The 23,631-nt window shown below is 40.2% G+C and overlaps 1 protein-coding gene across 3 annotated transcripts in view; it reads left to right on the forward strand.

The window, feature by feature from the left end:
• Positions 1-23,631, forward strand: part of CTDSPL (CTD small phosphatase like) — a 78,498-nt gene that overhangs the window by 41,431 nt on the left and 13,436 nt on the right. The window contains exons 2-5 of one of the 3 annotated variants that reach the window (XM_080578224.1): positions 2,884-3,038; positions 10,094-10,126; positions 16,627-16,728; positions 21,748-21,804. In XM_080578224.1, coding sequence (XP_080434350.1) covers positions 2,884-3,038; positions 10,094-10,126; positions 16,627-16,728; positions 21,748-21,804 — 347 coding nt within the window. Of the gene's footprint in view, positions 1-2,883; positions 3,066-10,093; positions 10,127-16,626; positions 16,729-21,747; positions 21,805-23,631 lie in introns of all 3 variants that reach the window. The other 2 variants (XM_080578225.1, XM_080578226.1) reach the window with 2 other exon arrangements.

The following is a 23,631-nucleotide window of genomic DNA, read 5'->3' on the forward strand; positions in this document are numbered from 1 at the left end:
AGACAAAGCTCAGAAGTGTTCTGCAGCGTCCTTAGGCAGGCGTTTGGTAACTAGTTTTTCCTGCTGAACACCAACCTCTTCTTAACTTCACAGAGAGGTTTTCTGAAGACCTGCTTCAGTCCCAGCGTAGAGTATCAGCTGGGCTTCGTTGTACAGTGCAGGCTTGGCTTCTTATGCATAAAAATTGTTTGCAGAATGAAATTCAATATTACGTTCTTGTACCTTAAGAAGTCCGGGAGGAGAACAAATGATAAATGCTGCGTAAGGACATTCCTATTCTAAGCATTCAGCTTTGTTTAATTGCTGTCATATTTTTAAGTGAACGGACGGATCAGAGGAAAGCAAGGGAAAGTGAGTGGCTCACGGGTGTGGGATATCAAAATTATTCCCGTGAAACAGAGCTCAGTGCATCACAGATCTGCAGGTATTGATACAGACAGGGCAAGCATAAACAAAATACAAATTATTTGGGGGCATCATCGGCGCTGGCTGTAGGTAACAAGATGTACAGCATTGTACTCCCTGTCCTAATATCAGCGTATTTCAGTGGTTGAGGTCAGCGAGGAGTTTCTCCTTGCCTTGATGATATTGCAACGAACTTCTTTATGCCTGCGGGACAGATGTTCTTGAGTGCTGTTTGAAAAACCGGCTCAGAGCTGCATGGGGTGTCCGCGGGGATTTGTGGACGTGTTCCCACAGATTTGATGCAGACAGAGCGTGACACTTCAAGAGTAAGCCTTTTTCTGTAACGTGTAGGTACATCACAAATGGGTGGAGTTTTGCATATTTTTTTTCTGTTTGAGTACCGAAGAGCAGTGTTTAGATTAGCTGAAAAATGGTTTCAATTTACGAGTGTCTTCGCAGAAGTGCAACACTTCCTTAAACAGGCGCATGCACAAATCTCTGCCCTATGCTAACTTTATTCTGTTATCCAAGATTTTTAAAATGATGAAAGTTTATAAAACCTGTTTAGTGTTTGATATGGGAACAGTTCCAGAAAGTAGCTGAACTAGAGCTCTACCTCCCTTAAAGGCAAAAATACATCAGCTAATACAGAAACACACACTACACGGAGAGCAGAACATCGCTGTCATCAGGCACCATGTGTCCGAGGTGTTTTGAGAAGACAAACGGTTGATGTCCAGCTTGTGCTGACTTTTCCAAATACTTTTGGAAACACAGACACAAATCTGATGTGGAAGTTCGCTCAAAATCTGCCTGGTGATGCTTCTTCGTCCACGCACCCGCACCCCTCCTGCTTCCAGACCGCCGTGGTTCCTCCAGGCAGGTTTCTCCGCTCCGTACAAAACTCCTGCAGAAATTTTCTTCTTGTATTTAGGCACGTTGCCAGTTGCCTCGATTGCACTTGGTCTCTTTGTAGTATTGGGAAGAAAGGAGGTGTATGTGTTGGTTCCCTCTTAATTCGACAGAGGAGGCAAGGTAGGGAGCTAGTTATGGAAGCATCTTCGTAGGGGACTTCCTAAGGGTGTCAGCCCCTCACTTTGGGGTGGGGGGTGTTGTGTTTCTTCCAAGATAAATAAGCTGTATTTTATATTTATATTTATATATTTTTATATTTATTTTTTATATACCTTTTCAAGGTTTCTTCCACGGTCATGTTTTGGTCGGAGGACTTGGTGAAGATCTAAAACCATAACTGGGTTTTCCTTCCCTGAGCTCACTCTCACGGCGTGATCAGCAGGAGCAAATTAAACACACGTAGTCATCCTCTGGCAAGCTGAAATGTAACACGCTCACGTGCTGCCCGTGAAGAAGGCTGGGTTGTTTGCTTTCGCAGTCTCTTCATCCAGCTTTAGATGCGTAGCTGGGAATAGAAACAAAAAATAACTTGTTCGGGCTTGCTTGCATATATTTTAAATGAAATCATCCGTAGACTCTAAAAATGAAGCAATTAATCCCTATAGGCTCAGGTATTTCTCTGCTTAATGGAAAGGGTGAGCTGGTCCCAGCCAGCTCGGGGCAGGTGGTGGGAGCGCCTGTCCCAGGAGGATTTGGGTTTGCGCGGCGTTCTCGGAGCCAGTGCTGGGAAGGCAGGTAGTTTGTAACTACCTAATCCTACCGTCTTACTAACTAGTTTGTACGATGGCCGTGGCGTGGCTGTCTCTCATTGTGTGACCGTGTGGTGCAGCGTGGTGTAGTTGAACATCAAAGAAGGGCCTCGTGGAGGTGCAAGATCAAAGTGGTACCCACAGCTGGACGCCGAATCCAGTGGGTATTGCACGGCAGCGTGGCGAACGAGAACTTCTGGCTAACAACAGTTCATCAAATATTTGATGATCAAATCGGGCATTATTAAAATGCTCTAAAGCCTTTTCTGAACTCCTTTTTTTAATTTATTTTAATGTTTTGTTCGAGGTCTGATTGAGTCCTAGGGGAATCACTAGGTGTCTTGTGTGTATTTCTTTTTCTGCAACGTTACCCTTTTCTACAACTTCTGGTCTTAAAAAAGGCTACTCTTGCTTTCATTGAGCTGTGTGTAACTTTTTCTTTTACCTGTTTGGTTTTTTTAAACCCTAGTAGAGCAATAAGCTAGTGAAACAGGAGTCCTGGCCTTTCTTTTCGCTCAGCGACACCCTCCCGCCCTGATCCTGCAGCTCCCAGGACTTGTTTTTGTCAATATGACAAAACCTGTGATTCTGCAGAGATCCAAGTTGTTAGTAACACACCGTGTGCGACTTTGACGAGCAAAGAGTGCATTGAAATAGAGGGAGGGGGTCTCAACGTGATGGAAAACTTCTGTGGGCTTATCTTAAGGCTCGAGAAGAACTTGGGTAATAACCATGCCTCTTAAATTCAGTTGTTGTATGTATGGAAAAATAGGTCTGTTACATGAATTTATTTCTATTGTGTTTTTTCTCCTAGTGTCCCAGTGTAATATCAGCTTGAAGAAGCAAAGGAGTCGAAGTATCTTTAGCACCTTATTCTGCTGCTTTCGTGACTACAATGTCGAACCACCATCTACCAATAGCACCAGTGCTCTTCCTCCTTTGGTGGAGGAGAATGGAGGACTTCAGAAGGTCAGGCTTTTATCTTATTTACCTGTCGTATAAGGTCTTCTGTGACCAAGGTTTAACTATGAACTTCTAAAAGTTTGTCTCAACAGGTTTCCCTCATGGGTAACCGTAATGAGTTACTGAGAAGCTGAACGTTTTCACGATGAATTGCTAACAGCATTCATACAGCTGCGATTTAAAACTAACTTACCATGAAGGGTATTGGCACTATATATTTTATATGCAAATAACACTAAAAACCTGAGTAAGGCATTCTAAAAACGTAGACTTCTCATAATGCTCCAGATGCTGAGTTGTCTCCTAGCTTTGGTTCTCTTTCACAAATAAAGGAAGATGGGAGGATTTCTGAATGGAGCGTAGTGGAGCTGCTTTGAATGTCAATTGAAATAAATCCCAGTGACATAAAAATGATCCAAAAAGGGGGAGAACTGTTAATTGTTTTGACTTTTTTTAACCACTTCACCTGCATTTAATGCGTGCTGAGTCCAGAGGTATCAGCTTTTGCTCTTTTGGCTAGGTTGTTAATAGTTTTGTTTAGCTAAGAAGTCGATTTAATTTAAACTTTCAGCACTTCAAAGCATTGTGTGTTAAGAGCAGCAGATTACGCTCATTAAGTTTTAGTGATTAAACTGCTTTGACATACCATAAAATCAACAGAAATAATTTTCAATGTCCTCTTTCAATCCGATGATATTGAGCAGATTTGCATTAAGTTGCTGATGGATTTCAGTTCAGTGCAAGCGTAGGAGTACCATTGTTCCCATGCTGTGGTGTATTTCAGCACTCTCACACCCGAAACTGAAAAGTCTTTCCCCTCCAGTTTTTGAGGACTTGAAGGGATTGCAAGAATAGATGTATCCATGATGAGGAATAATAACAAAAATAAAGAAGTTTCCATCTTTTCACCCTTCTGCTCTTCATACTAATTTTTCATATTTGATGCAGCTGATTTCTTGCCTACTTGGCTCGTATCTTTGGGGTTTCTTTTGGAATTCTGTTGTTGATGTTTGAATTCTGTAAAGCTCAGGAGAGAGCACACAGGATCTGTGGAGGAAGAGAGGAAAGAAGAGCAAATTAAGCGTCAGAGACCAGAAATACACTGGCAGGGTAAAAGTGCGCTGAAAATTTCTCTGTCAAGAGGAGGAATCGTATGTGTATTTTAAAACTTTTTTTTTCCTAGCCAAGATGAAGTGAGGGAAATCTAGCTTGGATAGGCTGAAGGAAAAGTTAAGTATTGTGTAGCATGTTCACCTGAAAAAGAAAACAGATAGAAAACTAGTGAAGTTTCCTTTTGTCCTATGCTGGTGAATGGAAAGAGGTACAAGTGACAGTAACAGCAAAATTGAAATAAGAGAAAATCAGAGAAAGAAAAAATTGTTTAAAGAATAATAATAAAAAAAAATCTTTGGAAAATTTTAATCAAAATGTTCTGGAATCCAAATTTTTCAGAGTACATTTCGTAAAACACGTAATTACTGTCTAAATGTTTCTTACACCTTGAGCAAGTGATTGCATGTGTTTACACAAGTTTCCATCCTCACGCTGTACCACCTTAGTGAGTGATTTGGAGTTGTGCAATGCTTGTGTGAGTCCAAAACACAAATCACCGAATTGAGAGAATTGCCAAAGTACAACTTAATTGGGCAGAAAAGTCCAATTAATATGATAAAAAGAATTACTCATGAGTTCAGTTTCTTCAGATACAATGAACACTCTGATATGAACAGTTTCTGTAGAAAGAAACAAGGGTAGCTAAGCTTTTGGGTAGTTTTTAAGTGAGCGCAGATAGGTTCTGTAGCATTTTCATTTTAAATGCAGTTCTGCAGGCTAATAAGCTTTATGTTCCTTTCTATGCTGCTTTTATTTTCAGTGCTAACGTGGTTAGTATAAGTGAGAAATTCTTTTAAAGACAGAAAAACAGCACTGGTGGATATGCTTGAATATTCTCACTCGTCAGGCCCGTGCTTTCTACCAGGAGAGCTGTGGTCCAGATCTGTGCAGGAGGCTTGGGTCTGATTGAGTTACAGTGAGCATCTTACTTAGATTTGGAGGTGGTGTGGAAGTTGGAGGAAAGTACATGCAGCATGGGCATCAGCTTCTATATCAGTGAAATTAAGCATCCAAGAAGGACTAAATGAGCAGCTATAGAAAAGAAGGGAGAGCTTTACAAGACACTACTTAAACTCTTCTGCTGTTTGTTTAAAGATCTTGTTGCATTCATCTGCCTGCCAGCTTAGAAGAGTTTAAATTCTGTTGGGCTGCTGTTCAGATGGTCACTTCATTACATCTGCTATCACTCTTGTGTTATTGTATTAATTATTGATCCATCACAGGTGACCTCTGACCGTGGTGCAGTTGGGTCCTGTAACCTTTCCCTTCAAAACTGGGAAAATGAAATTGCACAATGATGTTATATAGTTAGAAACTGGAGTATAAAATTGCTTGGATGTACTTTCCTTCTGCCTTTACTGTTCAATGGAACCGTTATATGGAAACCAGTGATAAAGACTGGAGGGGAAGGAAAGAAACCAAGAGAACTTCTGCTGGTTTCACAGAAATTCAGCGTTCTGCATTGCTTCTGGCACATTTTTAACTTGGTGTGACAAGCTTACTTCCTTCTAATTAGGAGTCTCCATTCTTTCGATGTTAACCTGTCGTAAAGGAAGGGAAGCAGCGAAGAGTTATTTTATAAAGCAATTGAAAACAGGGTTGTGAGATTTTGTTCTGAGTAATTGTGCTGAGATTTTTTTTTCTTGCTGTGTTAGAAAAAAAAAAAAAAGAGTTGAAATGAAATGAAATCAATGCTTCATTTAGTGTTTTACCAAATAATGTGACTTGATTATGTGTGGCAAGTTAAATGGCATGTCACTTCTCCATAGGATTGGAAGAAACACCAAATTGAGCATGGTTTTGAATACAAGGGTTTTACAGCACTGACTTTGCTCCATTAGAAAAGAATAAAAAGCCCAAAAACTTCTTTAAGTATTGAGTTCACTTTCCAAAACCTCTACTCACAGAGCAGCTGCTTGTCCAAGCGTGACTCTAATACTGGAAGTGAATGGTCCGCTCTGTCTCTAAAGTTTCGATACAACATTTTTCAATAATAACTTGTATTTACTGAAACTATTGTATGCTTGTTTTCCTTAAAACACGGCAGCTTTTTAATGCAGCCCAAAGATAAGCTCTAAGATGGAATATCTGTTACAGTGGGTATATCGGCCTGTCTGCAGCTCGGGTGCCGAGTGCGGTGTGTCATTGGGAGCACACAATGTTCAGCCTCCTGAAATCCTGGCTAATTTTTTCCTGCCTTCTCAGCAGCAGGCAGCTCGCCAAGACCTTCCAGCCAGCTTTTTTGGGGCAGCAGTGTTGGGAGGGAGGCAGCGGTTTTTGTTTTCTTCTGAGCGATCTCAATTTCTGTTCCGCAGCGAGCAGTCTGACTCAAATGTGTAATTGCTGGGCACGCTGCTGGATTAAGTTTTATTCTGGCCAGGTTTGTTACCTGACTTCTGAAGCATCTGCAGGCTTCAAGGAGAGATCTAACCAGGGAAAAGTGGGAAAAGTTCGGTGCAAATGGGCTCTCTTCCCTCCCCTTTCAGTCCTGGTGGCTGCGGAGCTCTGGCGCCTCTCGGCACTCGGCCATTTCTCCCACAGCCCAGTTCCACTGCAGTAATCTCTGCTTTTCTTTCACAGTTGGATACAGATCGGGCACATGGCTCGTGTTCAGCAAGATGAAGCGTGAATGAGGAAAGGGCTTTTTTATACTTGCTGGATTAGGGGAGAAGGTCTTGATCCGCTCTCAATGGAGAAGAAGACGGAATTAGAAGAAGGTTTATTCTGGGGGCAGCAGCTGCCCCTACTGCTTTCCCTGTTACAGGAGAGAAGCCAGAAAGGTCAAGTCCTTGAATTTCCACCTCAGCCATCCCAACCACTACAAACGTTAGGTGTCTTTCTCCCCACTGCTTTCCGCTGCAGGGTGCTGCCATCTCCAAGGAGATGCTGGAAAACTGTTTTGATGACCTATTGTCATGTCTCAGACGCTTCTGCTTTAGGGATCGCTATTTATAACACACTTGAAAGTGCAGGGCAAAGGATCTTCTCTGTCTCACGTGAACATGGTTCACCGGAGTGAGAAAAACAGAGCTTGTAGGGAACGTGTTCTTTAGATCTGAAGTAGTATCTGCTTCATCCAGAAGACGTAAAGGAGCGAGATGTGTGTGGACTCTGATGGGGAGACCTAACAGCACGCTTGCTGAACAGATGTGGAACCAGTCTCATTCCCCAGTGTGGAAGAAGAAAAGTGAGATAAATATAAATAACAGTACTTTTTTCTTCTGCTTAACCCTTGCTATCAGAGCTGGAAATGCCTACTGTCCGATTCCACCGGTCATCATCAGCATGCAGTATGATGAATCTATTTAGAAAATAAGAAAATCTCCACGCAGATACGTTTGGTTTCTCTTACTCTGCCTCTTCATTCGAACCTTGTCCTTTGCCTTCCAAAAGTCTTCTATATTAAGAGAGAAAGCGCCGTGATCCAAGTCAGTGAAAGATTAGAATAGGTTAAGGATGGTAATATATTAACTATCAACAGCCTAGCATAAACTTGGGTTGAAGAAATCAATATGATGAATCGTTCATTTGATCAGCTTCTTCTATGAATAGGTTGTTCTTTAAAACAAAACATCTCCTTGTCTTTGAACGCAGGTTGTTCTCAAACAAGCAAAATACTGTGGTTTGTCACTTGGCAATCATCGATCCCCTGTGCTGCCTTAGCACTGCATCTCAAACTGAAACTACATGGCTCAGGGAAAGGGTGAGATTTATCACCGCATGTATCGTGACACGAAAAACACAGATTTCAGTGGCTGGACAAATCAGTTCCTGGATATCTTAGTTACACAATGGGGGAATTTTGGCATTTCAACAGCTTTGTCCTATTACCAGCATCAGAAGCTCATGGAAAGACTTCAGCAAATGCAGTCATCTGTCATCTATTTCAAACGACAGCATTATGACCTACTTCCCTTCCTGTTCCAAGGCATCAGGAAATGAGGCAGGACATTTTTTAAAGTTTCCCACAGCAGTTTAGTTTTTAAAAAGCATTTGTCTGTTCACGGCCATTTACACTTTACCGGCAGACTCTTAGGTCTATCTCTCTGCTTGTTTTTCCAAGTGTCGTCATAACCATTTTGATTTTTGTATATGTACTTCTAGTGCTCCATCTAGGGAATTCAATTGTTTTCCTCAAGAACTTTATGATATAATAAATTCTGCAAGAAAAATACAGCAAAGAGTGATTCAAGGGCTTTATCAGCTTGATTCTAGATTCTCATGGAAGGCAGGCTTATAGCAACACCGTAGAGTGCAGCTCTTGTTTCACGAGATTGCCAAAACAAAAAGCAAGTTACATCGCCACGAGTGCCTCTGGGAGTTTGTAGGAAAACCTGATGTGATACACGGCTATTTTTGTGCCCACAATTAAGATAATCTTTTACCATATGCCTCTACCTCTCATACTGCTTTATCTGTTGACAGAAGAGAAGCCCCAGTTGTATTTTAGTCTAACAGTGAGTGAAGGAAAAAAAAAACAACAACAAAACAACCCTCAGGTTCGCGATCGGTGCTCTGCCTACATAACCATATCCTTGATAACAGTCTGATCCCAGGCCAGCTGATCTGACTGGCACCTACTCACATTCACTCCTTTCTCAAATGGCACGTGAACTCAAGATGACATCCTGCTCTGTGGATATATGTGAATATGCTGAATTACTGTTTTCTTTTTTTTTCTTCTGTAGTTATCTTGAGTATAGTTCGAAATAACTAAAATAACTAATCTTATTGTTTGCCCTTTTTTTTTTTTTAAGTCAGGTGCTTTTTACTAAAGGAAACATTTTGATAGTTCACCTAGTGTCTGTCTGTTCTTCAGCTGCTTCAGCAGCTTGTCTGGGATTTGGTCAAAGGTCAATAAAAATCTGCTATTTTAGCAATAAAAGGTACGTAAAAATAGCACGGAGTTCTTTTCATTTGTCATTCATATTTTTATTTGTCAACTCTGTGAGGTTCCAACACAAGCGAGCACAAGACCTTTTCAGCCAGAAGAGGATGTTCAATGTTGAAAGCAGTCGTTTTGATAAATAGTCTTCTGGTAGTCAGTACCATTGCTTTCCAAGTAATTAGAAAGAAAAAAAATCATTTCTACATTAGCAACAGTTGGTCAGCTTCTTTTTTTATGTGCAGTGCCCACCAGAAAACAAATCTCTTTGAGAGAGAGAGAGAGAGAGAAATGCATGATTAGAAAACACAATTCCTGCTTCCCACATCTCTTTCACATTAAGTCGATGACCTCGCGATCAACCTTTCTGCATTTGGAGGCTGTAAAAGGAAGTGTCTTTTGCCTTAGTATGTCAGGTCCCTGGATGAGAAGAAAGCGTCAAGTTGGCCAAGGTCCCGACTGTCATCTTGCTTTTTTCCCAGTGCTTCCAAGCACACTGGAAAAAAAATAAGATTATGAGAAGAGCATTGATACTGCTGCCTCTTTCTGGCTGAAGAAAGTGGGATTCCTCGGTTTTGTCATCATCCATCTGTCCATCTTGGCCTTTTTGCTGTTGTGTAATTGAAAATGATGTTTTTTCTGAGGCCGTCATCTCAAGTCAGGTTAACGTCAACAAGTGGGCTTCTGCCCTGCTGCCAAGGTCTGGCTGAGCCTCTTGCTGCTGCTGCTGTGAAACGAGACAGATATACCCACTAGTAGACCTTGAAGCTGAAAAAGTTACAGTAAATACAGGTACTTTCTTATTATCATCTCTTTTAATCATAGCATGGGTTTTACCAGTCCAGTCTCCTACAAATCATGAATAGCGATATACTAACCAATCGTTTTAGCAACTAAAATACAAGATCCTGTTTTTTGTTTGTTTTTTTTTTTTTACCCTGGTTTCTTGAATACTTTGAACTTTTGGTTTAAAATGTTTGAGTGCTACATTTACTGCTTCAGACCTTTGTTCTACCCTTTAAAAGCCATTACCCTTACAGTGATTTTTTTTCTTTTTCCCCAGGGTGACCAGATGCAGGTCATGCCTATACCAAGTGTATGTATTTTTATCCCTTTTTCTTTTAATAATTTTCATAACTTTTGCTTTGAGTCATCTTATGTTGCAGTCTAACAGGTCTGTTTTGTGTTGCATGTTAACAAAAGGATTTTGTGTTGTCTGCGATGTATACTCAGAGATGAATTGAACTGCACATGTTGTACACGGACTAAAAGAAGAGTTTGGGTTTTATATGGTTTTCATCTTGCACCTCAGTTAAATTTGTTTCTGAAATTTTAGCATTTTAAAAATGCCTGTAGTAGTCTGACAATTGAAGCTGCTTATTTCAATAGTGACAAAAGGTGACTCAGTGGAACATATTTACAAAAAATCCTTCCTCTTATTTTTCCAAATATTCGAGTTGGAAAAGAGGAGGTAGGAGCTCCATAATTTGTGTTGAAACAAGCCATTTTAGGAAAATAGAGTACGCCGACCATATCTGTATTACTCCGCTTGTTGGAGATGATGCTCTCATTATCAGCTGTTGGTTTATGGTCCTCAGTATTCCTGCTTATCTTTCCTGGATTAACTGTGGAATGCTGTTTGGCATTTGAATTATTTTTCAAACCTAAATAAAAGAACAAGTTCATCAAACAGAACCCTTTAATTTAATGTGGGATAGCCATTTTTGGCCAGAAAGCTGTTCCTTTTCTACTTGTTTTTATGTGGATAGACTTAGGCTTTTTGAAAGCTGGAAGTATTTTTTGAGCTCTCTTGCCTTTTTTAATACTTTATTATTGCAGAGTTTTCCAGGAAGTAGCACACCACTGCTGGTGTGTGGAGTTATTGGCACAACCCTCTTTCTGGGGATACTCGGTAGCCCTAAAGATCTGAGTATTCCCAAGATACCATTTTTACCTCTTTTCCTGCTTCTCATGTAGCCCAGCATTACAAGGGCTCTCAGAAGAATCCCATTAGTGCTGTAGTGTCAGAAGGTGGTGAAAACTCTGCAGATCGCTTCCCGCCTTCACCCCTTGTAAGAACTGTTAGGAATTACTCTTTGTTCCTTATTAATAATAACATGATATTACTTCTTATATGGCTAATGCCTACATTTGTGTGCGTGTTGTATACATACACATAGACACACACCTAATTTGCATCTCTGCAAGTCTTAAAATAAAAAGCTTCAGGTCAAGGAAGATGCCAATTCACAAATTTAAAATACCGATTTCTGAAGTACTCCTCCTTGTACGTAGCCACCAGAATCCGATCGCAGTAGCTCCTGTACTGGCAGTCATTTGAACATGAAACACGGTCTGGCTGTGATCTGAGCTAGAATAAAACATCACCCAGGAGTAAATGTAAGAGTTCATGACAAAGACAGTTTTGAAACTACAAATGTGAGTGCAGCTTTGTCAGATACTGACACGAAACCAGAAGCTTTGCTAGAACGCCGTCTTCATGACGGTAAAGCAGTGCTCTGCTAGGCTTGGGTGGTGGTAGGAGAATGAAGGATTCAAGAAGGGGGTTCTGGTTTCTTTCTTTCTGTTGTTTATTGTGGTTCAGATGTAATTTTGCTGAACTGTATTCCCAGAACCTGAAGGTAGTAAAATTAACTTATCCTAGCAATCGTGGCAGCCAGCTCTCGGGAGACAGGTGCCTAAATGCACTTGTTCCTCTCCTCCTGGGCCATTTGATGCCTTCTCCCCAGCAGGACACTCAGGGGATGTCAAGGGACTGGCACTGGGGAGCTTCTCGCTCTCAAAGCTGGTCGAGCAAGCAGCACTGTGTTGGCTTCTAAGTCAAGACCGAAGCACGCTGCATATGGAGCAAGTGGAAGGAAAGGAGAGGCAAAGCCACCATTGTATTTGGAAAAAAAAAATGTAGTCCAAAATTAAAGCAGTCCTTCTTGCTGGTCTTACAAGACCTTGTTTGTCCTAAGCACCAAAGCCCAGAGGTTCACTCCGAGATGCTCTGAAATCTGTGGTCAGGACCCAGGCAGGTAGAAGTTCTTGATGCTCTGCTACACGGGGATGTGGGTGAGAAGTAGGCTGTTCGAGCTGTGTGCGTTATACATACCAGGAGAAAATCCTTTAAACAGAGTGAGGTTGGTCGCAATTAAATTGGACGTTTACTTTTTATAGGGTTCATCGCAAATGTAATCACTTCAAGTGTTTAGAGAATTCCTTAGTGACTCTGAAAAGAGCCCTGCCTGCTCTCTACTCATTAAACTTGCAAGTTGAAGCCTCCAGTCAAAGTAAGAGGTTTTCTAGAGTTTTATCATGTGCGTATAAAGTCTGGCAGTCTACTAGGGTCACCTGTTTGGCCACAAAATGAAGTTTTGATAGGTAAAGTATATCTTGGAATCCAAAAATTGAATCCAGTATTTGCTGTATTAATTGCACTAAATTTAAAAACAAAAAACTTTATGTAACGTATAAAACTGTATGTAAAAAACATAAAACTTAGTTAGGTATGAATTTTGACTTGGTTATTGATAGAGATAAGTGCTAATCAGGAAACATTCCAGTTCTTCAGAAAACAGAAACCATGCAACTTTGGTGTGTTTTTTTTAAAGGTGAACTTTATTCTGTTTATTATGAAACTGTTTCCAGATAAGGCATAAATTAAACAGCAGTGTAACTGATTTTTATTTTTTTTTATAATACCGCAAAATTATTTATTTTTAAGGGTGAAATAAACACAAAACTAGGAAAAAATGCCAGCTGACACGTGAGCAGAATAGTAATCCCAGGGGTTTTGTGGAAGACTCAATTTCAAAATGCGTTGGCTGTAGCTCAAGATGCCTGTGCTTTCCTGGGCTTTTCTCTGCTTTGTTTGGAAAAGAGTACAGTAGAGATATCAAAGTAAACCCATAGCAACTTCACCCATTTTCATTCTTTTGAATGAAGATTTCATTCTTTTCATTTCTTTTGAATGAAAATGTAGATGGAAACACAAAGCAATAGACATATACTTGCTTAAAAAAAGATGGAAGTATCCTTTTATTTTTTTCCTGTATTTAAAATTGCAGTATGAAGAAGCAGCACTGAAAACAGTCTTCAGAATCCCTGCAGAAGTTAAATCTTAGCATTGGGATATCTGGTTTTCACTTTTCCTTAACTACATTCGGATCATTTCTTGTTTTACCTTTTTCCAGAAGAAAGTTTGTGAACTGCCTGCTTCATAATAGTGGCTGGCTTCTCCTGGCAGCGAGGGTTTAATGGGGAGCTCTTACCCTCTATTAGTGTTCTGTGCCTACCTGCTGGGAGAAGCTGTTAGCTGCAGAGTACAACAAAAGAGAACTGAAGGGAACCTAAACAGCAAATTAATGTTCTGCATGTAGGCTAGACAACATTTTCAGTACAAAGAGAAATGATTTCTAAATTCTGGTATTTGTTTTTATGGGAAATGTGGGCCTGCAGAGAAGAAGGGTTATGATTGCTTTGTAGAGTAAATTCTTGAGAGGTTTGCGTTGACCAACTCTCAGCTTCAGCCAGAAGTCCTGTTTTCCTGCTCCCCTTCATTTTTTTGTTTTTCTTTAGCCAATAATACACGATCTCTATGGGACTGAAACGGTGCAGCAGTCATTTCACTGCAAGGTCAGCTGAGCTGATCAGCCATGAGACCTGATCCCAAACACTGACAAGTTCAAAACCTTTAACTTGTATACAATTTAGTTTTTGTTGGGATTGAAGACCAAGCTAGGACTTAGAGTACTGAGATACCACAGAGTATTTTTCTACTGAATTCTGTGGCAGTCTGTAGTATCTCTTCACCATCAGCTACAATGAAAATCTGTAAATTACAGCTCTCCTCAGATGTGGCTCCATCAGTGAGGGTATTGAGTAATGCCATTTTCTGCATAAAAGCTTTGCTACTCTGGAAAATGTGGAAATTTTTTTACATCAGAAGGTTTGAATGGCAAAGCATATGGATTGATATTCTACGTACAAGGCCTGTAAGCCTTAAAAATGTCATCTTTGCTCCAGAGTCACCAGACATTTTGTGGTCTCACAACTTGCAGGCCCTGCAGCTTCAGAACAGGTTCCAGGCAGATTTTTTTAAAGTCAAAGGCAGAAGAGATGCAGCATTTGAAATGGAAAGTGTATTTCTTCTGTCTTCAAATGCGCAAGCAGTTGGCCACGTGTCTTTGAAAACAGGATGAGATGGAATTCAAAACGACCTGCTCTGGTGGGAGACCTTCCCCAGGGCAAACCTGGAGGAATAGGCCTCTTAGATGGAGTCAGGTCGATATTTGCACGTTGTCTCCTAAGGTAATGGTGAAAGGGGACAAAATACCACGGTAATCAGCATGCCTGTGCAGCTACCTCGGGTAAGCTTGTTCCTCTCACAGCTGCCGCCTTCAAGGTGGCTGAGGAAGAGGGGACTGAGTGCAGGCAAAGAGGTCAGGGCCTCTCACCAAAGTCTTTGTAGCCCCTGGTGTTTGTTCATCCTTTCTCTGATGGCAGCTGTATTAGATTCCAGATAAAGAACAAGGATAACTGTGACCTGACGGTGCTCACATTTTTCATATATGTATTTTTACACGAAAGAAAATCTATTTCCATATATATATATATATGTAATGCAGATTAACTTCACTCAAAAAATCACACTAAATACTAGCAGTCCTAAAAGTATAGAAATGAATGGAGCAATTTTGTTTAAAAAAAAAAAAAAAAAAGTTTTTTGGGGGATGTCCCTGCCTTTTTCACTTCAAAGACAGGCAAGAAACGTGTATCAAAGCATGGATTCTGAAGAAGATTGTCTTTAAGTGGATGTGATTTTCTTCTGATAAGCTTTTAGTCTATTTAGATTGTAAGTATGGATATTTCTTACGATGAAAAATGTAGGTGGAATGCCTTCAAGGTTTTGATGTAGGAGTGAAAAACCTGAATTCTTTAGAACTGGTCCTGGTCTACTGTGCTAGCATGCTGCCGAGCAAGCAAGCCAAGCTGGAGCTCAGGCAGTTGTGGAAGTAATGTATATGTGGGACTCTATATCCTAGAAAGGGTGTCGTGTAAATTTTGGTCCCATTAGATCACTGTGATGGATGCACACTTTACAGGCATTAAGCAGCGGTATTTTTTTCGTAAAGGTCACTGTTAGATGTGTGCTGAGAGGAAATGTGTTAAGACAAGTGGCTGTTGTAAGCAAGGCAGCTTCTGTTTTCTTAGCTCCAGAAAGTGATGTTAATTGGAAGGAACTAAATCAGTTTCAGTGAGCCCTCCTATAAATTGCCTGGTAACTTATACTTTATTTAGCTAAGGACTCCTCTGTCTCAGTCCAGAGTCTCATTTGTTAGCTACTTCATTTAAACAAGACCTTGCTAGGCATTGCTGGCCAGTATCTATCAATTTGAGACAGCACCCGAAGTAAATCGGTGATTAAGGGAGAATCTGTACTTGCTGCTGCGATGTGCTCAGTGGGTATCTTACTCATCTGTTGTCGCACTGCTCTCTGCCAAGTGGTGACCTCAGGTCTCCGATAGCACCTCAACAAAAGGCTATTGTGTCCAGAAGGAACAAAGGACAGGGTGGATGCATCCTCACCAGAGCAACATCATCTGAATAGAACAGATAGAGAGATGGCAAGAGAATGAAGTTAGAGTTCTATGTCCAATTTTTTATGTTCTTAATTGATCTAATTTCCTCTCAGTCTCGAGCTTCTCTTTACTGATGCTTTTCTATAAAACTAGTCCTTTCCCGTAATCAAAAAAGACCTCTTTAAGCCAGCAGTGGTTCAGCTCCAAATGGAGGAGCTCTCTCCATGTCTGTTCTTTCATGAACTAATCAGTGCAGAATCCTAAAATAATGCAAGTCTGCTGCAGATTGGGATGTTCAATTGGGGGTTGAAGACTATGCGACTGCACTGATTTCAGGGGAAAAAAAAAAAGTCAATTCTTCCTTTATGTAATTGGTACCGTTTTTATAAGGGCAGTATGTTGCAGAAGAGCATGGGTTTAGGAGAGCTTTCGTTACTGCAGGCTTAATACCTTGATTCTGAATACTACCCAAGGTTTTGGTCAGCACCCTCATAAGTAAAAATTAGAATGGAGATGTGTTCTGGAAGATAAAATCAGTAGTGCTGTCTTCCTTTGGGATGGCTTCTCCACTTCAGCATTTTTCGTGGCCATCAGAATTTGTGTAAATGTCCATCGATGTGATGTGGCCAGAAATAGTACTGATGAAGCAGGATGATAACAGCATCGAATAAAACTGAGGCATTGGAAAGAGGGCCACTGGGAAAAGATGTCGTTGTATCAAATGTCCAGTTTTTCACTGTTGTTTTCAATTAGTGATGATGTTTTACCATTTTCATCTCAAGTGCTTTGGAAAACATTCTAAACATTTTAGAAAATAGAAAAAATATGTATCTGCATTGCATGAGCCGTTGATTTCCATATGTGTCCTTGCAGCGAGCCCAGAAATGCATTCAACTTTGAATCACGTATTTCAGTTCCCAGTGAGTGACTACTGGAAGAGTAATGTTGGCAGAAGAGTGCCCCTTCAGTAGAGGTTTTACATTTTTTTGTTGTCTTCCTCTTTTTTTAGCCACCAGCTAAATACCTCCTGCCAGAACTGACAGCATCAGACTATGGGAAGAAGTGTGTGGTCATTGATTTAGATGAAACTTTAGTGCACAGTTCATTTAAGGTGAGTACATTTGAAAGTGATCTCTTGCACCTTACCTCTGCCAGGGAGTGCTGTAGGAGCTGTTAAGCCTCTTAGCACATTAACTGGTCTTGCAGGCTCTCCCAGGACGCCTGGTAGTTCTCATTGTTCCTTCTACGATTATTCATCCTAACTTAGTTTTAAGGGGAGTACCACAGGCACTGCTATTTTTTGATCCTGAGGCTGAAATAAGGCTCTGAATGGTCACTAGCTTTGTAGCTTTAGACCGTAACTATCCCAACAAGGACCAGCATCGAACAGGTACAGAACTTGTTGCTCTGACAATACAGTTTGGCGTTTTATGTTTAAATGATGCCATAGTTCTGGAGCATGGAGGGAATGGAAATTCAGCACAGCCCTATGCTGGGTAGATAGAGCTCAAACCAGTACGTTGTGGGCACCAGTGACTGCTGTGCTCCATTACTGAAGAAGATTGCATCGCGTATCATGGGGTAAGCAAATGGCAGGCTGCTGTTCTGGTCATAGTAACTGGGTTTAAGTATTCAGCTTTCACAGCAGGAAAGCAAATAGCATTTAGCTGTTGCTGATGAGTCAGTCATCTTGTGAAGCAACTTGTATAACCCTTCACAATTCAGCATGGGGTGGAAGTAGTGGTATTTTTCTATTGTTTAAGTAGGTCTAAAGTTAGAATCAGAGAATTCAGTAATACCCAAATAACAACCTAAATTGGCTCAGAGTACTGGTAGTATTTCTGATTATTAAATGTCAGACATTATAAAAGGAATAGTTTTATACTTTGATACTGGAGAATTTGTAAGAATCAATACTATTTTTCCTTACAAGCAGCAAGCTAGAGTTAGCCCTAAATTCAGTCTTGTAATTCTGATTGCACTCCATTTTTCACTGCTAGCAAAAATCCAGCATTTTAATCCTGCAGTATTTAGTTGCCAGCATTTAAATATGCAAACCATAATTCATGTTGTGGTTGAAATTTGGCAACGCTCTGTCTTTGTTGACTTAAAGAAGACCTTATATGGAGATACTAGAACAAATATTCCTGTGCCTCCAACTGAAACTCAAATTTTTCTCTTTCTTTATTGTGCCTAATAGTATATGCCAATTTGTGGTGGTGTACAGGGGCCTCTTAACATCAGTGCCAGCTCCCTGTCTGCTGTACCCAGACTGAAGTCGTACTTCAAAATTTTTCAGGGAGATTAGAATCACAGCTGGATAGGGAAGGGAGGGACCATGCCTTCCTAATTAAGTGAGAATCAAAAATAGGAAGGGAAAGCTCAATGTAAAAGTCTAAATTTACATAATACTAAGTCTAATACTTCATTATTTTTATCTGAAATGTAAAACTAGAAGTCTGTTTTCTGTATGCTGTGGATAACTGTGCTGTGATTTTCTGGTTCTTGAAAGAAAATGAGCTTTCATTTAGGTGGTTCATAATTTTTTAACCATTTTAAAGAAATACATCTTTAATGGTTGACATATTGTAAATCCTTTCTTGTAGGACTGAGGTTTGCCTTTATTGCAGAGTGCTTGCTCAGTGGGCTCGTTTTCAAATTTAATCGTCCCATTTATTCATGTTTTGATATTTAATGGGTATTTAAAAGATGTTAAATAGATATTTAAGAAAAAAATCCAAAGATTATTCTGCTTAAACATTGTTCAGTGTTTTCTGCGGGAGAAGAAAACTGCTTTTTTTCTGTGAGGTAAATAACATTGGGAAAATGTTAGAGTTTCTGTAGTGTTAGAGTCTGAGGGCTATCATCACATTATCTTAGTGTGAAGCACCATGATGGGTGTATTTAAGAGAAAAATAAATGTTGGAGGAAACAGCTGGAGTTGTTCAGTGTCTGGCACTCTGTCCAGTGTGCTTCTGTGGTGCTGTTTGGATTTTGTTTCATAAGGGGTACTGAAATAAGGCCATTGTGGTCATCAAAAATCAGATGGATTTCCAGAAGACCAGGGGTTTTTACACCTATATGCACAGTGCTCTGCCTGAATAATTGTGCAGTTACTTGTAGGTGTTTTTCATTGAAATGTGTCTGCTTTACCCAGCCAGGTCCCTACTTAAAAGCTGTAAGAGCATACATAAATTTGTGATTTTCGGTACAAAAGGCTTTATTTAAAACACATTTTAGAATTCATAATTCTGTTATGAAATAGGCTTCATATTTCAAATGCAGATAATTGTTTTTTTTTGTTGGTTTTTTTTTTAACACAACCAGAGATGCAGGGTATTTAAAGTACTCCTTTATGAAAGCAGCAACATCTGAAGGAGGGTAATTCTCATCGTTTTATGCCCCTGCATATTTGAAGCTTTAAGAGATATTAGTCTTTTATGTTAAATGCATATTAAAGGAATAAAGTTTGGGGTGCTTTGGCAGGAGTAAAAAAGGAATAGATAGACATTACAGTTATCATTCCCATCATAAAACAATAATAGAAGCAAAAAATCATAAATTACTAAATCAAGAAGATGTAAACATTGTCTTGTATAAAATGAATTAAACCACATGCAAGTCTGGAATGTAGTTGTATTCAAAACTGGCTGTGAAACGTTTCTGTAGAACATGTTTAAAACTCTGAAGCTTTTCATTAAAAGAAGACAGTTTTAACTGAAGAAAAGAGTTTTAAATGAAAATGCATTGCCTTCTTTCACGGTCTGTCTGTGCAGTTCCCACTTGGGACGTGTACGTGCTTTGTGTAGGCCACCCCAGAAGCCCTTAGCCAGCAAACTCTTGCAGACTCTGCTCTGTCTTCCCACCATGGTGAAGCACAGAACCCCAGTCCATTCTGTCTTCCTTATCACTTGTGCCAACAACACAGCTATGTAGTACCTCAAATATAAGTGGGGGAAGCAAATACGTAGTTAAGAGTACTTCAGTTAGCGTTACAAAGTCTTGAGGGTGAGGCTTGTTTGTTGGTAAAAACTGAGTTGTCTAAACAAGATACGCTTTTCTCTGACATGTGGTCGGTAGCTGCTGGTCCCTTTGGTAAGAAAGGTCAGTTACAGCCTTGTTTTTGTCGGTGGGCTTCAAAACCTTTGCAGCTTGCAGTGACCTACTCTTCCTCTGCTGGTACAGGGATTTATCTTGCTTCAGGGAGTCATGCATATAGAAATTACACAAGTGCCTGCAAGTCTCTTCAAAGTATGCACAGAGCTGGCAACCACTTGAAAACTTTGGTGGCTGGGTCTTATTGGAAGTTCATTTGGGTTTCTTTTAAGGTGAAGCTTCAGAACATTTTTATGTACCTGTTCTCTTGCTGTTAGAGATACTGCAGAGGAATATAGTGTCTTTTCTGGCTGAGAGACTCCGTGTAGGTAACAGTTGGAGCTTCTCTTCTATTTTTCAGAGGCAGAAAGCTGGATGTATCTTGATATTTGCTTGTTGGAAGCTAAAGAACAGTCCAGATCGTATCTGCAGGTATTTGAGGAACTCTTTAGCCCCTGCTAGTGCAACAGGCGTCAGAAGGATTGAGTTGTCCAGCATTTGAGGTTTGGTTGCTGATAGTGGTTTATTGGCAAGACCATATTCAGGGTAGCTTCTCGTTTGCTGTCTGACACGGCACGTACAGAAGTCAGAGCAGACCGGCTTCCACAGTACTGCTTTACTGAGGGCAGGTCTTGCTCTTGGTATAAATTATTCCAGCTATTTTGCTGACCTCACAGGAAAGTTGTACGACAGTGGAATTAAAATCTCCTTTTGAAGGGGCATCAAAGGGCTGTTTGCAGCTTAATGCTGCAGGATTCTCTTTCCTTCCATTTTTCTTCGAGCATCTGTTCAGGCTCACCAGTGTGTGAGTTTGCTTCTCAGTCGTCTTAGCTTGTCTGCTTCTCTGCTTTCTTGGCACCCTTCAATGCCCCAAATGGGTTTGAAGGCACTTTTCAGCCTCACCAGTTCTTCTGGGCCACGCTTCTTCGTGGTACTTCAGATGGGTCTTTTGGTTGATCCAGACAACCAGGTGGGAAGGTCTGACAGAGCTGCGTGAAGGTGTTCTCCAGCATAAGCTTAGCAATGCCATAGTTCCCAGCCAGAGTACTCCTGGTATTCATTTTAGGCTGTTACCTGTGAAGCAGACTGTCTGGTACTCAGTCCCGTCAAAATGTGCTTGGTTTTTGGCTGTTCGCAAGCTGTGGGTCGTGGAGTTAGTACAGACTTCAGCCAGGCATGTTCACATCATTTTTTTATCCCAGACATAATGCATGAGCCACGCCAAAGGTTTCTACCCAAGTTTCTCCATTTAAACTAGCAAATGTTAACTGTGTGCTCCCCAGTTACCACCACTGCCTAGCCAAGATTAGACTATGTACTCATAAACTGTCTACAAGGTCATTTTTCTGCCTTCCAAAGTTATTTTCCTAGACTGACAGTTTTTCACACTAAGTCTTAAGAAATGAGTTGTATCCAACAAGCTAGAAAAATGGATTCTGGGACTTGGCTAGGGTGTGCCTGCTCTTCCTTCAGGATTAAAATGCTGTTTTGCATGATTAATTGGGTTAGTATAGCATGTTTTTCAGGTATCGCGTCTTGAGAATCATTTAACTAAATGACTTAAGTCTTTCCTTTCTGCAGCTCCTGATTCAAATATATCATTTAGGTTCCACTTTTACAGCTGCCTTTATTTTAAATTAATTACTAGTTGATGACCCAGAGTAGAATATGTGGAATTTCAAATGGCAGAATTTCTTTGTGATCATCCACGCAGACTTGATGAAAGAGTTACCCAAATAGATATTTATCCTGGTACACATGCTCAGAAGTAGAGAGGGTTACTCGAGCAGTGAACTTTATTACATTGTATGAAGCTGAAAAATATGAGGGAGGATGGGAACACAGTATCTGGTGAAGACAGCTGCCTACGAGTTTTGACTTCTGTGTGCAAAGGATACAGACATGGAGTGGATCTGTGCAGTCAGTAATGCTTCTGAACTCCAGAATTAAGTGAACTTTTATTTTATGCCTCTGAAATTTTCCCTGGAATGATTTCATTTTTAAAGTTGATTGATTTTCTTGTCATCTCTTCTAGCCAATTAGCAATGCTGATTTCATCGTTCCTGTTGAGATTGATGGAACCATACATCAGGTAAGCCCTGTTGTTCATTTAACATTGATTTGGTAGCAAAACTATCCTCAGTGTCACGGAGTGTTACTTTCTCCCTTTGCTATTTTACTCCGACTGACTTGGTTTTTTTTGAAAAACACAAAAGCTGTGCTCTGGAGCGTATCATGCAGGCAAGCATTCACATTTGATCAGGTATGTAGTTCCCACCAGAGTAGAAATCTCACGAGTTTCCATTTTCACTTTTCCTGTTCTCTAGAGTATCTCTCTCAAGACTTCAATACTTAACTCCTGGTCAATTAATTGTAAAACATTTTCAAGTGGGAAATGATCTCGTGATGGGTTTTCAAACATTGCTAGGCCCAGAAGAAATTACTCTGAATACTGCATTCCCTCCACAGACAAATGGACAGAAGTAGGTCTGAATGTCTGTTACTAGTCCAAATAGCCAATGCTTTGTGAATGTATAAAGGAGAGCAGACGTTTCTTCCATTTTTGTGGCAATTTCTATCCCCTTCCTGTAAGTAATTTAGGTTCCTTTGATTAGGACTCCTTATAAACTTAAGTATCTTTAAAATGTCCAGACAAATTTGCAGTAAGACTAGTTTTTATCTCTTGTTCCTCAAGAACTTCGTACTCTGTGAAATGGTTTTCAGTGAATGCAAAATGCCCCTAATTTGAAAATCAGTCCCCTTCGTGTACCTTAGTTTGGTGTCTTTATTCAGTTGAAATAAATATACAGTACGGTAAGTTTTCCTCTGCAGCCAGATGTTGAAGTTCATGCTGGAGACAGGTCACACCAGTTGCTGTGAAGCTGAGCCTTTCTGATATCTGAAGGTTTCGAATTGCTTGAAACAGCTTTTGTTGGTTGTTGTAGGTTTAAGTTGCAAATCTTCCTGGATGCAATTCAATGGAGATTTTAAATACTCTGATTTCTGAAATGTTGTCTTTTATATGGATTATTTTTTACTCAGACAAATATGCCGGTATTTTTAGCTTGGAACAATTGATAGATCATTAAGTTAATTCATAATTTTGTTTGATTTCCTGTTATGAAAACCATCCATGTAACTGTCAGTCTTAAAATGATTACTGAATATAAGTCAATAGTGATAGTTGCTCTGTACTGTGCCTCTTTTATGTAGCAAAAAAATCAATACTTAAGGTACTTTAACCTATAATCTTCACTAGAGCTGAATGTTTAAAATGTGTATGGGATGTTCTGGGAGGTTTGTGTTGCAATAGTGTTTATCCTCATTTGATTTGGACTTTAAATGTGTTTGGTGCTGTAACAGACATTTTCTCTCCTAAAGCTTTCTGGAACAGTTTTGAAAGGGAATAAAACAGATTGCCTAACAATTTTGAGTTACTTAGGACTGTGATCGCCTAGCTTGTCAATATTAGACGTTTATATTTCGAAACAAAACCACAAAAGACTGGGCTTTTTTGGTTCATTTTTCTGTTAGTTTGTTTGTAATTTAAATATTCAGCTGGGGGGTGCAGTGAGGAACAGGTCAAGGGGAGTGGGTTAGTACATACCCTAAAAGTGAAGGGGAGGAAGGAGAGGACAGAGGACGGAGCAGGTCAAATGAAGTCAGTCTCAGATGTGCCTCGCTTGAGACTTTCTGCATAATTTTCAGGAAATTGCTTAATCCCTGTGTGCTGCAGATTCAAAATCTCTAGAACAGGTAAAACATCTCAGTCAAATCTGGGTGATTAGAGTGAAGTTAATTGTAAGGAATTTGTGATCCTTGAAGTAAAGTTAATTTATACAATGTGCAGAGCAGGCAAAGTCTTGGATTCCTGTGTTTGTAATCACCTCTGCAGGCAAAGTAGTGTGTTGCTATCTAG

The sequence above is a fragment of the Anser brachyrhynchus genome, assembly GCF_964034855.1.
Source record: "Anser brachyrhynchus genome assembly, chromosome: 2".
Lineage (NCBI taxonomy): Eukaryota > Metazoa > Chordata > Aves > Anseriformes > Anatidae > Anser > Anser brachyrhynchus.